This window comes from Haemorhous mexicanus, chromosome 28, assembly GCF_027477595.1.
Source record: "Haemorhous mexicanus isolate bHaeMex1 chromosome 28, bHaeMex1.pri, whole genome shotgun sequence".
Lineage (NCBI taxonomy): Eukaryota > Metazoa > Chordata > Aves > Passeriformes > Fringillidae > Haemorhous > Haemorhous mexicanus.
The window spans coordinates 3,864,864-3,876,987 of NC_082368.1; the positions used below are offsets into that span (position 1 = coordinate 3,864,864).

Below are 12,124 nucleotides of genomic sequence, written 5' to 3' on the forward strand. Positions count from 1 at the left end.
AAAATGATATAAAACCGCATCGATCCACGATCTGCAGCAATTTCAGCCCTGTCCAGCCCCTCGGGTGGGCAGCGCTCCCTCTGTGCCACCGAGCCCACCATGCCGAGGGATCCCGACATTGTACGTGTCAGCACACGGGATATTTGGAGATTTTTTGGGGATGCGGGTGAATGATGCCGGCCCTGCTCTGCAGGTGCTCTCTAGAGGGCACTCGGCTCCCGCCGAGCTGCCCGCGGCAGAGGCAGCGCCGGGGGCTCGGCTCGGACCCTCCCAGGCGGGCGAAGCGGAGACTGCGGGATGTGCTGGGGACACCCCAGTGCCCCAAACCGCGGAACGCGCCGCCAGCCCGGGCATCCTGCTCCAGCTGCGCCGGAATTTAATGGTCACACTCTCAGTGAGGCTGCTGGGACCCGGTTTTGCGGGTGACTGCAGGGATGGTGCAGGTGTCCCCCTGCCTCCCGCGCATCCCAGGTGTTCTCCCGTGTCGGGGTGCGTGGGATGGGCGCCAGACTGAAACTCGCTCACCCGTTTGTTAATAGCTGTTTGTTTTCCAAACAGCACCGGAGTATTTTGCATTGTGTCGTTAGGTGGGAGCACAGTGAGAGTCAGGGTCTCCTCAGGGGTTGTAAATGTGCTGTAATGACCCTTTGCTAATGAGGGCCTTGCCGATGGAGTAGTAGCTGAGACCCCAGGGAGAGAGCTGGGCCAGGGGCTGTTTAGACCCACAATGAAGCAGCTCCAAACCAAAGGGTTTGTGCTCTGAAAGTCTCTTACAGCTCTGACTCACCTAATTACTGCTCTTATCACAACCACCATCGCTCTGTTGGGTGGTGGAGCTTTTGAAGGTGCTCTTTAATGTTTCATCACTGCTCGGCTCTGCAATAGTGAATGAGTAACAGATCAGGTAGAATGTAGGCAGGAATTATGCTTTTGCTAAAGGAGGGATGTTTGCTGGACTGGACTCTCCTGACTGCCCTTCCCAGAGGACAGCAGGTCACCTGTCCATGCCAAGTCCAGCTTTAACTGACCAGTGGCTGGACATGCTGCATTAGGACCCTTGGACACACCAGGACAGACATTGGACACACCAGGACAGACTCCCTGTGACCACACACCTTGGGGTGTGGGTGGACACCAAGATTACACCCTGTCTTGCAGAATAGTTCAGGAGAGGTGGGGACTTTCTCACTTCAAAACAGATATTTTAAACCCCTTTGCTTAAAAAGAGCCTAAATAGTTTTTGGCATAAGGGATTCACAGAATCATTAAGGTTGGAAAATCCCTCCAAGATCCTCAAGTCCAGCCCTGCCAAGGCCACCACTTGCAGATGATTTTCACAGAATATCACTGAGATCTAAAACAATGCTGTGTGTTTTGGGTTGTGGGAACAAACCCAAGCACACTGGTTAGGAGCCCCATGCCTGGAGAAGAATGAGGCACCATCTTTTGACAGAATTATTTCTAATTACAAAAACACATTTATAGAAAATCACACTTTTCATAAGAAATTGTTGGAACTGAACATTTTCAACTTCAAATATTTCTGAATGGAACTGCTGCCAGGCACCCACAGCTGTGTTAGTGGGTGGACAAAAGATTCCAAACACATTGTGCCCTCACTACAGAGTGAACAATTATGAATTTTTGGGGAGGAATTACTTTTTGCTTAGAAGTCTCAGTTAATCCACTAACGAAACAAACGTGAATGAGCTCTAATGCATTACAACTGATCTAAATCAGATTTTTTCATTTTCAAACATCTAGGTTTTTATTGGATAAGAAAAAGATCCTCATCATTTCAATTTTAATGGGGAAGAGAACAGCTTAATGCTAAGTGTCAGGCAGCTGAAGCTCACTGGAATGAAGAGCTGAGTACAAACAAGAATGATGCTCATCCTCCAACAGTCACACTGCACAGCCTGGCTTTCTTTTCTACTCTGGAGAAATCCTGTGGGATTACCTGGTGATAATAAAACTGCCTGATGATCATGTAAAGGGAGTTATTTTATAACATATAATTATGAAAATGAGTCATATTCCCCAGGTAAATATTTCATAGTTTTTCTCTGTGTAGCAACATACAAGAATTGAACTTTCCAACAAGACCTGACCAGAAGCAGGAAGGATGGAAAAGGATGCCAGTGAAGCACCAGAAAGGGGGACAACAGTCCAGTTGTTACCCCACAGATGTGCTCAGCAGCCTTGGTGGTTTCTCCCAAACACAACAGTGTGGGGAGAGTGTGGAGCTGGGGAAGGTGGACCTGGGGGCTGGGAGGAGCTGGTGTGTGCTCACCCACAGCCCCAGCCCCTTCCTGCTGCCACACTCCCAAAGGAAAAAATTCTCCTGCAGCCTCTGCTTCAGCCAATCTGGGCTGTGCAGAGCACAGGGGAATCCAGCCATTGAAATGCTGAGTGAATTCCTGCCCATCCCGGGAGGATTCCTGCTGGCACTGGCTGAGCTGCTCAGGCTTAAATAGTCCATCCTCCCCTTTGGGCAGGAGCTCAGGCTTAAATAGTCCATCCTCCTCTTTGGGCAGAGCTCATAACTGTTTCATCACAGGAAAAGGGAGAGGTTTCATTGCAAACAACTGTGGAGCCACCTGCCTCCTCCTCCTCCTCCTCCTCCTCCTCCTCCTCCTCCTCCTCCACATCCCCCAAACCCCCCATCTCTCCATCCCAGTTTTTGGCTCTGCTGCAGTGAGCAGCACCAGCCCCACAGATCCTGTAACATTTCACTGCCCCATTTCACAGGTACTGCTGGGGATCCTTCCAGTTCCTGAAGTTTATTGCAATCACTTTTATGTGAAGGTTTCCCAGCCCTCCAGCTGCACTTCAGCAGCATCTCTGGATTTTGCTGGAAACATTATCTAAGATCACCCAGGAAGCTCAGTGTGTTGCAAGGGCCTAGACAATACTCTGAGACAGAACTGCAGAGAAAATTACCACCTCATAAACCAGCTTCCACCTTACAGCAGCCATGAAATAAAACATTCCTTTCAGGAACCATTTGTTCTGTAATTTCCATCTCTGATCCTGGCCAGGATTTCCAGACATGATGGAACTGTCAGGCTTCTTCAGTTTTAAGGAGCTAAGTTTCACTCTTGAAGTACATTGCCAGCACAAGTTCTAGGGGGAAAATGGCAAGAAATCTTCCTTTCATGTGTTAAAAATGAAGCTGTGAAATTGCACACAAGCATCCTCTCTGATTTTCAAACCATCCAAAAAATGTTCTTTTGTTAAGGGAAGACAGGAAGGTTGGTTTTCCTAAAAGGAATGACTGATACAGAAGATGGAATAAACATCCTTCCTTTTTGTTTTAAAAAACAAAACAAACCCTTTCTGCAGAATTATACAGAACAACATGGATTTGTTCCCATGTCTCTGTATCAGTTAAATGGGACATAACCCAAGTGCTTCTTGAGCCAAAGTAGCTGCAAGTATACAAGAGAATTTCATTCCCTTTGGGAGAAAAGGATTTCTCACTGCAGAAAATGATCCCCCAGACTCCACTGAGTGTTGAGGTGAGCCATTTAAATTTCTCCAATGCAGGGGAGGCTTTGCTCCCTCAGATATTTCAGAGATGAAGTGGAGCAGCAGGTGGAACGTGAGGCATGTCCTCTGCGTGGGCCAGGGTGTGCTGGGAGGGGCCTCTACCAAAAGCTGTTTCCATAAACAGTTGCTGTAACAAACAAAACTTAATTAGCAACAACCACCACCACAAAGGCTGAGTGAGAAAACAGTAATATCCCAAATCAATACAGGAACTTGGGTATCACAGTTCCACCCACAAGGTAACAGACTGGGATTTGCCAAGGATGAGGTACCTGGCAGGAGGAGAGGGGTGAGAGGTACCCAGGGCAGAAGTATCACAGTCTGAGGCTCAGGGTGCTGTGAGAGCTCACAGGGCAGATGCAGAGCTGAACTATCCACTGCATTGGGCAAAGATACAATCTTAAAAGAAGAAAATGGAAGATAGCAAATATTTCCTACTTTTGGTCATGCTGTGTCTGTGAATGGAAACCAAATCTGAAGGAAAATGCTGCTTTGATGTAGTTTATTGACTTAATCCCCAAACCAGGAATTTCACCTTTCTCCTCCAAGTATTGTATTTATGCTGCATAGGGAAAACATCCTGATAAAATTCTGAATCCCTTTCAGGAACATGACCAATGACACTCCCAGCCACGTCAGGAGAGACCAGCCCAAAGCCTCAAAGCTTTCCCAGGTCTCTCAACCATCCTGTACCTGCACTTGGTCCAAGCAAGGGTTTTTCCCTGCAACAACTTGCCACACTTCCTTCCCTCAGCCTGACACAGAGCAGTTCTGCAGTTGGTGTGATACCATTTTTCATAATTAATTTGTTATTTATAAAACACAATTATAGAGGTGTGATTGAAATAATTGCTGCCATGTGATATTTGCCATTATTCACTGAGTTTTTATGAGGTATGACAAATAAGTCAGAGTGGTTCTGTGTACCTACAACATGCATCCTGCAGTGGGCTTTCCAAAGGTAATAAAGGATTGCAAATAAGGAGTATACAGCATAGGATAATGATAAAGCCATGAAAATCTCAGTTAGTTATTAAAAAATCAGACAGAATTGCTTGACAAATATCTGAGCATTGGAAGAGAGATGGGAACAGCCACTGCTGTTGTGGACTGTGGCAGTGTGGTGTTGTGCTGAGAGGGCTGTGACCAGGACGAGGTGAGTGGGATGAGTTTGTTTCGGATGACTGTCAGCCAGTGCACTAGATCTCAACAGAGATCTCCCTAATTCAGAGCCACCCAACAGAAATTACATGTTTTGTGGTAATAAACAAATGGTCACAAACACTTAGAGGAAGGGTTAAGCTTCCTGCCACGGCCAAGCATCTCCTTTGGCAAATTAGGGCTTGCAACCACACATGGAAAGCGGGTACTCCCTTCCACGGTGACACCCACTGTCTCAGGTATAAATGCAGAGGAGGCTGGCTGGAACTTGGAGCTATGATTCCAGAACAACTGTAGGACCAGCTTTGACTTTTCACCTGAGTTATTTGCTGCTGCCACTATGAGCTGTGGCTCCAAGCAGCCCCTGAAGAGCTGCCTGCGGGGGAGCAGCGGTGGAGGGGGTGGAGGGGGCAGCTCTCATTCCTCAACCTCCTCGAGGACAGTCACCTCCAGGACCAGTGGTGGTGGCAGGTTTTCTGGCAGCAGTTGTGGTGGAGGAAGCTCCAGGAGCAGCTGTGGTGGAGGAAGTGGTTATGGCAGGCGCAGTAGCTATGGAGGAGGAATGAGCAGCAGCAGCTGTGGAGGGAGACTGGGGGGTGCATGTTATGGAGGGGGAATGGGCCACAGCAGCATGGGAACAGGCTTCAGGTCTGGGAGTGCCTTTGGGGGCTTTGGGGGAGGTGGGGCTGCTTTCAGTGGTGGCAGCTTTGGCAGTGGTGGCTTTCATGGAGGGAATGTGGGAATTCTCTCCTACGATGAGAAGCTGACCATGCAGAGCCTTAATGAACGCCTGGCCTCCTACATGGAGACAGTCAGGAATTTGGAAAAGGAAAATGCTCACCTTGAACAGTTAATTAGGGAGTGGTACCAGAAGCAAGGTCCCATTGGCCCAAAGGACTACAGCCACTATTATGGACAAATTGAAGAACTTCAGAAGCAGGTAGGATGTTCTTTGCAGGAGAAGTTGAAGCACTGACAGACTGAGAGATTCACAGGAAATGTTTTCCTAACATTTTGTGTCTCTTCTAGATTGTGGCTGCAGCTGTGGAAACCCACAAGGTACTTTTGGACCTGGATAATACAAAGATGACTGCAGAAGACTTTAGAATAAAGTAAATATATATATTGCTCTTTTACAGGCACTGACATCCTTCCTCCTGCTTTCCTGAACTTAGTTTCACAGATTCATTTCATAAACAAATATCAATCTACAGGGACTTGGCTTTCTCCTGTTTCCATGGCAGCACAACTGAAATAATTTGTGAAACTTCAAAATTTTCAGTATTCCTAGAGTGATCTTTGATGGGAATGCTGCCTATGGCTGCAGAGCCAGAGTGTACAAAGAGTTTTATTTTAAAGAGAATAAAAATTGGGATTTTCTGTCACTGAAGGTCAGGTTAACCAGATAGATGAAATCTGCACAAAGTTGTATTAAGAAGAGAGGATGAAAGAGACCACAGAACACATTTTAATACTAAAGTTTGATAGTAATATTAAACTTTGTATTTATTTAGTATAAAGAATAATAATTTTATGTTATTAAGTAATATTATTAATTAAATATTAAGTATTGGCTGATGATCTCCTAATTCTGACGGCTGAGAGATGCTGCAAGCTCCAAAGCACAGACACAAAAGCAGCCACTGACTCTGGAATAGGTGAATTTTCCATAAGCAATGTCAGTGAGGAGCAGGGCTGGGGTGCCAGGAGCAGGGCTGACCTCTCTGCCTGCCCCTGGCACAGGTACGAGATGGAGAGCGGGCTCCGGCAGAACGTGGAGGGCGACCTCAACAGCCTGAGACCCCTGCTGGACAACCTGACCCTGGCCAAGACCGACCTGGAAATGCAGTTTGAGTCTCTGAAGGAGGAGATCATCGACCTCAAGAAGAACCACGAGGAGGTAAGAGCCAGCTCCTTGAAATGCACACTGGAGATGGGGGAAGCTGACATCCAGCACTGACCAAGGGGCACGGCCAGGCTGCTCCAGGGTGCCCCTGAGCTCAGCCCCCTCAACAAGCAATGACTGGAAAGTCAAGGCTAAATAACTGCAACACAAACCCTCCAAATATATCCATATAAAAATATATATATACATACATATATATATATACACACATATATATACATATACATATATGGGAGTTCTGGATGGAACTGCTGCCAGGCACCCACAGCTATGTTGGGGGGGGACAAAAGATTCCAAACACATTGTACCCTCACTACAGAGAGAACAATTAAGAATTGTTGGTAGGAATTACTGTCATACATATATATATATATATATATGTGTTGTTGAAAGGCTCCATTTGTGTTCATTGTCCTTGGGCCTGGGTTTTCTCTGCAGGAAATGAAACAGCTGCAATCCCAGTCCAATGGGGATGTGAATGTGCAGATAAACACTGCTCCAGGAGAGGATCTGCTGAAAAAACTGAATGAGATGAGGCAAGAATACGAAGCTATTATTCAGAAAAACCGTGCAGAGGTTGAGAAGTGGTACGAAAGCAAGGTAAATGGGGACAGCTCTTGGTAAGAACTTCCTGTAAAAGAATAACACAACATCCATTGGTTTTACAAAATAACAGTAGAGCCCCTTTGGTCAAAATGAAGTAAATCACAAATGGGCTTGGATTGCTCTGGCAGAGCCACACAAGCAAGTTTAACAGCCCCATTCTACCAGTGGCCCTTCTGCAAATTGTTGTGTTCCAGACAGTCCCATGATAAACTGCCATGTCAGCACTGTAAGGAAAACTCAGAAACTGCAATGCCCTACATTCATTTTGCAGATGGAAGAAGTGAGTCAACAAGTCCACTCAAGTAGCCAGGAAATAGAATCAAGCAACCAACAGATCTCTGTGCTGAGACGTGAATTTCAGAGCCTGGAAATTGAGCTGCAGTCACAGATCAGCACGGTAGGTAACAACTGCTCCTCATCCCCTGACATGCAAAGAACCCAGGAGCTGCTGGAATGCCAGGATGGCAGCTGTGAGAGCCAGTGAGGATCCTTGGCACATCTGACACTGTGGCCACATTTCTCTTCACAGAGAAAAGCAAGGCACAATTCTTCCCAAGAATATTTCTGGGTTTCACTTTCTCTGAACCTCAGAGAAAGGAAAAACAATTCTTATCATTTGCAGTGCCTGTGTTTGTGCAAAAGTAGATGCAATATGGAGATTGTTTACCCAAAGTGAAGGAATTTTGTTTCCTTTGCCTATCAGGGCCAGGTGTGTGTGTGTGTGTGTCAGGACTGTCACTGACAGTCATGAGATTCTGTGCAGTGTGTGCAGAGTTGAGTGCTTGGCAGGTTCACTTTAGATGTAATGTAATATAATGTAATATAGTAGAGAATAATATAATAAATATTATATTATAAAATAGAATGTAGAAATATATTATTATTCTATTATATTATTCTATGCTATATTATAAAATAGAGTGTGGAATAATATAATAAATATAAAAGTTAATTAGCCTTCTGATAAGATGGAGTCAGATGCATCATTTCTCTCCCCTCTTCGGGCTTGCCTGCAAATTCTACATGACACCACGTGGGACTTCTCTCATGTTGGGCATGAGAATGATCTAATCCTGCCCCATTCCCATAACCTCTGCATTCTGTTTTCCCCTTGCAGATAGACTCTCTGCAGTCCAACCTGGATGACACAGAACGTCGTTACAACATGCAGCTGCAGCAGATCCAGGGCATGATCGGGCCCCTGGAGGAGGAGCTGGCCAGCATCCGCTGTGAGATGGAGAGCCAGAACCAGGAGTACAAGATGCTCCTGGGCATCAAGACCCGCCTGGAGCAGGAGATCCAGCAGTACAGGGCACTGCTGCAGGAGGGGCAGCAGGGCATTAGGTACAGCCATCAATTAATTAACTTTCTATCAATGCCATCAGGGAAAGAGGAAGCAGTAATATTTGTATTAGGAACTGGTGCAAGGGATTAATCATCAACATATCTACTACAAGCACAAGAATTCACAAGGAATCTAAATCTTGGCTGGCAGCATGCAAAGCTGTACTTGTACAAAAGTGTTTAGAATTGTAATTTGCCATTTCTTCCCCTAAGTACCATCAGGAAGTGATGGCACATCGGGAAGTGCCATTATTTGGGAAAATGAAAGGTAAGAAAGAAATAACACACCCCTTCCTCCTTACAGCACTTCACAGGGAGGAGCTGGTGGTGGATCTTCAGGAGGAGGAGGAGGTCATGGAGGAAGTAGTGGATCTTCCAGAGGAGGAGGTCATGGAGGAAGTAGTGGATCTTCTGGAGGAGGAGGTCATGGAGGAAGTAGTGGAGGAGGAAGCTGTTGGTCCTCAGGTGGAGGAAAAACTGGAGGATCCTATGGAAGATCTTCCTCTTCTGAAAGCGGAGGAGGAGGGAGTGGAGGAAGAACAGGAGGTGGAACCTGTGGCAAAACTTCAGGTGGAGGAGGTGGCAGTGGAGGAGGAGGAGGGGGTAAATCCTGCCTCTCCCGCTCTTCATCTTCCCAGTCCCAGCCTGGAGACTCTTGTGAAAGCCCAGGTAAAAATGGAATTAAAAAATACATCCTGCAATCCACAATTCTCTCTGAATAGCAGGAAAGGATCTAACAGCTTCCTTCCTGGAAATATTTTTGCTATTTTTCCCCAGTCTTGTTTTAAGGCCACCCTGACATTTGTTCTTAGACAGTGACAAATCAACATGAGCACATGAAGGATGGCACGAAGAATTGTGTCAGAGGATGGGTGAAAAGAGGAAATGGAGGGGGAAAAGGGACAATGGTGCCAAATCCAAAGTATGCAGGGAATTAGGAAAGTCAGAAGTTAGAAATGTGACTGGCATTAAGCAGGAGTTATTTAAAGCAGGGTAGAATAATTGGAACACTCGAGACATTTAAAATACAAGGGGCGTTGGCTGCAAAATACTGAAGCAGCAAAAGATGGAGAGTGACCAAAGGGTCTGATCCATATCTGACTTCCTGGCTCTGGTTCCAGGAAGTGTTGAAAACATGAAGCTCTGCCTGGAAGGAAATAAAACATTGGAGAGAGGAGCAACCATGGAGGAAGTGTCTGAAGCCATAAAACACATGAGACGGGGTAAGGGTCCAGGTCCAGGCAGCACCTCAGGCAAAAGCCTGAAAGCAGTGAAAATGAGCAGGAAGATGAAATTTTTAGAAAGATTCAATTCTACTTTTGATTTTCTATGAAAAGATGGAAAATAGTCCTGCTTTGAGGTTCGCATTTACTCCTTATAATGACCAGGTTCAGTCAGGCTCTGTCCCAAAACAGTTTCCATTACAGACTGACAGTCAGTCATGACATGAGAGCTGGCTCTCACCCAAAGGGCCTGAAGCCATCAGTGCAGGCAGTAGGAACACTGCACAGACACTTCTGATGCTGAAAACAAGGCAGTGAATTCAGGAGGATTTTGTGTCATGAGGAAGATTATTTGGTAAGATTTGGTGTAGGTGAGCTGTAGTTTTTTAAAAAATTCCTATACATGCTTTGCAAACTCCTCTGCAAAAATTTATTCCCCTGATCAAACATCCCCTCTGCCCTGCAACACTCCAACATATATTAATGTTTGGTAGGCAAGATTAAAGCATATTATGTGCCATCTCTCTTTAACTTAAACAAATCTACTGTAAATATCCATAGACTCACAAATGCAGGTTCTAAGTTCACCTGTATTCGGTTTGAAGTGCTGCAGCCACACTAAATTAAAGTGATTTGCACTGCCATGGCTGAGAACAGAAGCAGATCCAGGTAGTTAATTGCTAAATCTGCACACACACTGTACAAACTCAGGTCTGGCACTGTCTGGACCTTTCCAGAAGGTTGGGAACAACCCTGGTGCATTGGGAACTGCACAGGTGATACTTAGGAAGCAACATAAGGTTAAAAATGCTGAATTCTTTAAAAAAAAATCTTGCTTTCCTCCATCTTTCAACAGGGAGTTTTAGAAAGGTTGAGGAGTGATGAGCAAGACCAGCATCTTCCACTGCACAACCTCCCAGTGAGGCCTTTGGACCAAGCAAGACTCTACTGAGCAAGGCTGAACATCCCCTGCCACAAGCAGGAGTGAACACTTGTCCAACTAACTCAACTCTGCTCACTCCAGGGGCTCTTCAGAGCTCTCTGCATGTCCTGTCTGCTTCTTCCATCTGTGTTTCTGCTCCAAATCACTGTTACCTGAGTTAATCTCTACTGTGATTGGTGCTCCTGTGGAATAAATGCTAATAAATCTTTGCTTCTCTCTGATGCAACCAGAAAGCTGTGTCTGGTCCAAGTTCCTTTAGCAGAGATTTTTGTTTGAATCAGTTATAAAATATCAGGCCCTACCTGTGGAATACACAATGATGTATCAGATTACCCCTAAGACTCAAAGTTTTCAGGGACATATTCACCACTTAAGACTCACTGGGCAAAACTTTGCAGTCTGCACTGCCAGGAACAATGCTCTGTTTGAAGGAAAACTCAGTCAAAACCCTTCTGCTATTGACTTCTATCAGGGACATGAGGATGGGTTTAAAGAACTGACTATTCTCTGTAAAACCTCTTGAAAATATGAGCTCTGTTGGGAATTTCACTTGAAAATAACTCAGAGGCTTATTTGTATACTTTGTATATTTGTATATTATGTTGTATTTTCCACAACACCTGCTCACAGATACATCCTTTCCCCTGTGCACTTCTCCCCTCACCTGCTTCAGCCCAAACAGAACAATCACTCTACGAGTCCTTCTCTCTCAGTTTTACAACCAAGAGGTTTGTTTTTTCCCTCTGAGGAAGGCATCACTCACAGGAGAATGTTGGGAAACCCAGACTGAGTGGGAGACCGTGGGAACAGGAATCCTAAACTCCTGAGCTCCAGGCAGATCTGTGCCAGTGATTCACAGTGTTGCCTTGTGCTGGGCTCTCAGCCATGAATTAGAATTGGAAAACAAAAAAAAATCTGAATTTTTTTCCTGACCAGTGTCCCTCTGGTGACTGGAGGAACCAGGTCACCTGCCTGAAGGACTCCTGCACACACAAGCACGTGCTGATGCACCTGGCCTGACACCACAGCAATGGTGGGGATTGTTTGCCAGGATACCCCCAACTCCCCCCCTAAAATCACCTTCATTTTTAACCCCTTGCAGCATCACATCACACTTGTCCCTGTTTTGCTACCTGTCCCCTGAGCCTACTTTCTCCAATTGCTCTGCTTGTTTTCCACCTCTGGCAGGTGGTGACAGCTATTTCTCAGACCTCTCTGTTCAGGGTACTCAATTTGCAGCCCAAATTAAGGAATTCTCCCAATCCAGGAGCCCTGCTTCCCTTACTCCCTCTCAAAACTGTTGCTGCTCAGTGCCTGCTTCCTGGCTGTCCCACGGTGATTTACAGGCCATCCCCTGGCCTCTGGCCTCACACTCAGGAGGCTCTTGGG

The 12,124-nt window shown here is 45.9% G+C and overlaps 1 protein-coding gene across 1 annotated transcript; it reads left to right on the top strand.

The window, feature by feature from the left end:
• Positions 1-4,987: 4,987 nt before the first annotated feature.
• On the top strand, positions 4,988-10,968 carry LOC132339376 (keratin, type I cytoskeletal 10-like). The gene is made up of 9 exons (XM_059869602.1): positions 4,988-5,653; positions 5,743-5,825; positions 6,457-6,613; positions 7,058-7,219; positions 7,497-7,622; positions 8,343-8,569; positions 8,874-9,238; positions 9,691-9,792; positions 10,649-10,968. The coding sequence occupies exons 1-9, from the start codon at positions 5,054-5,056 to the stop codon at positions 10,672-10,674; spliced, it is 1,848 nt and encodes a 615-aa protein (XP_059725585.1). The 5' UTR covers positions 4,988-5,053; the 3' UTR covers positions 10,675-10,968.
• Positions 10,969-12,124: the final 1,156 nt, after the last annotated feature.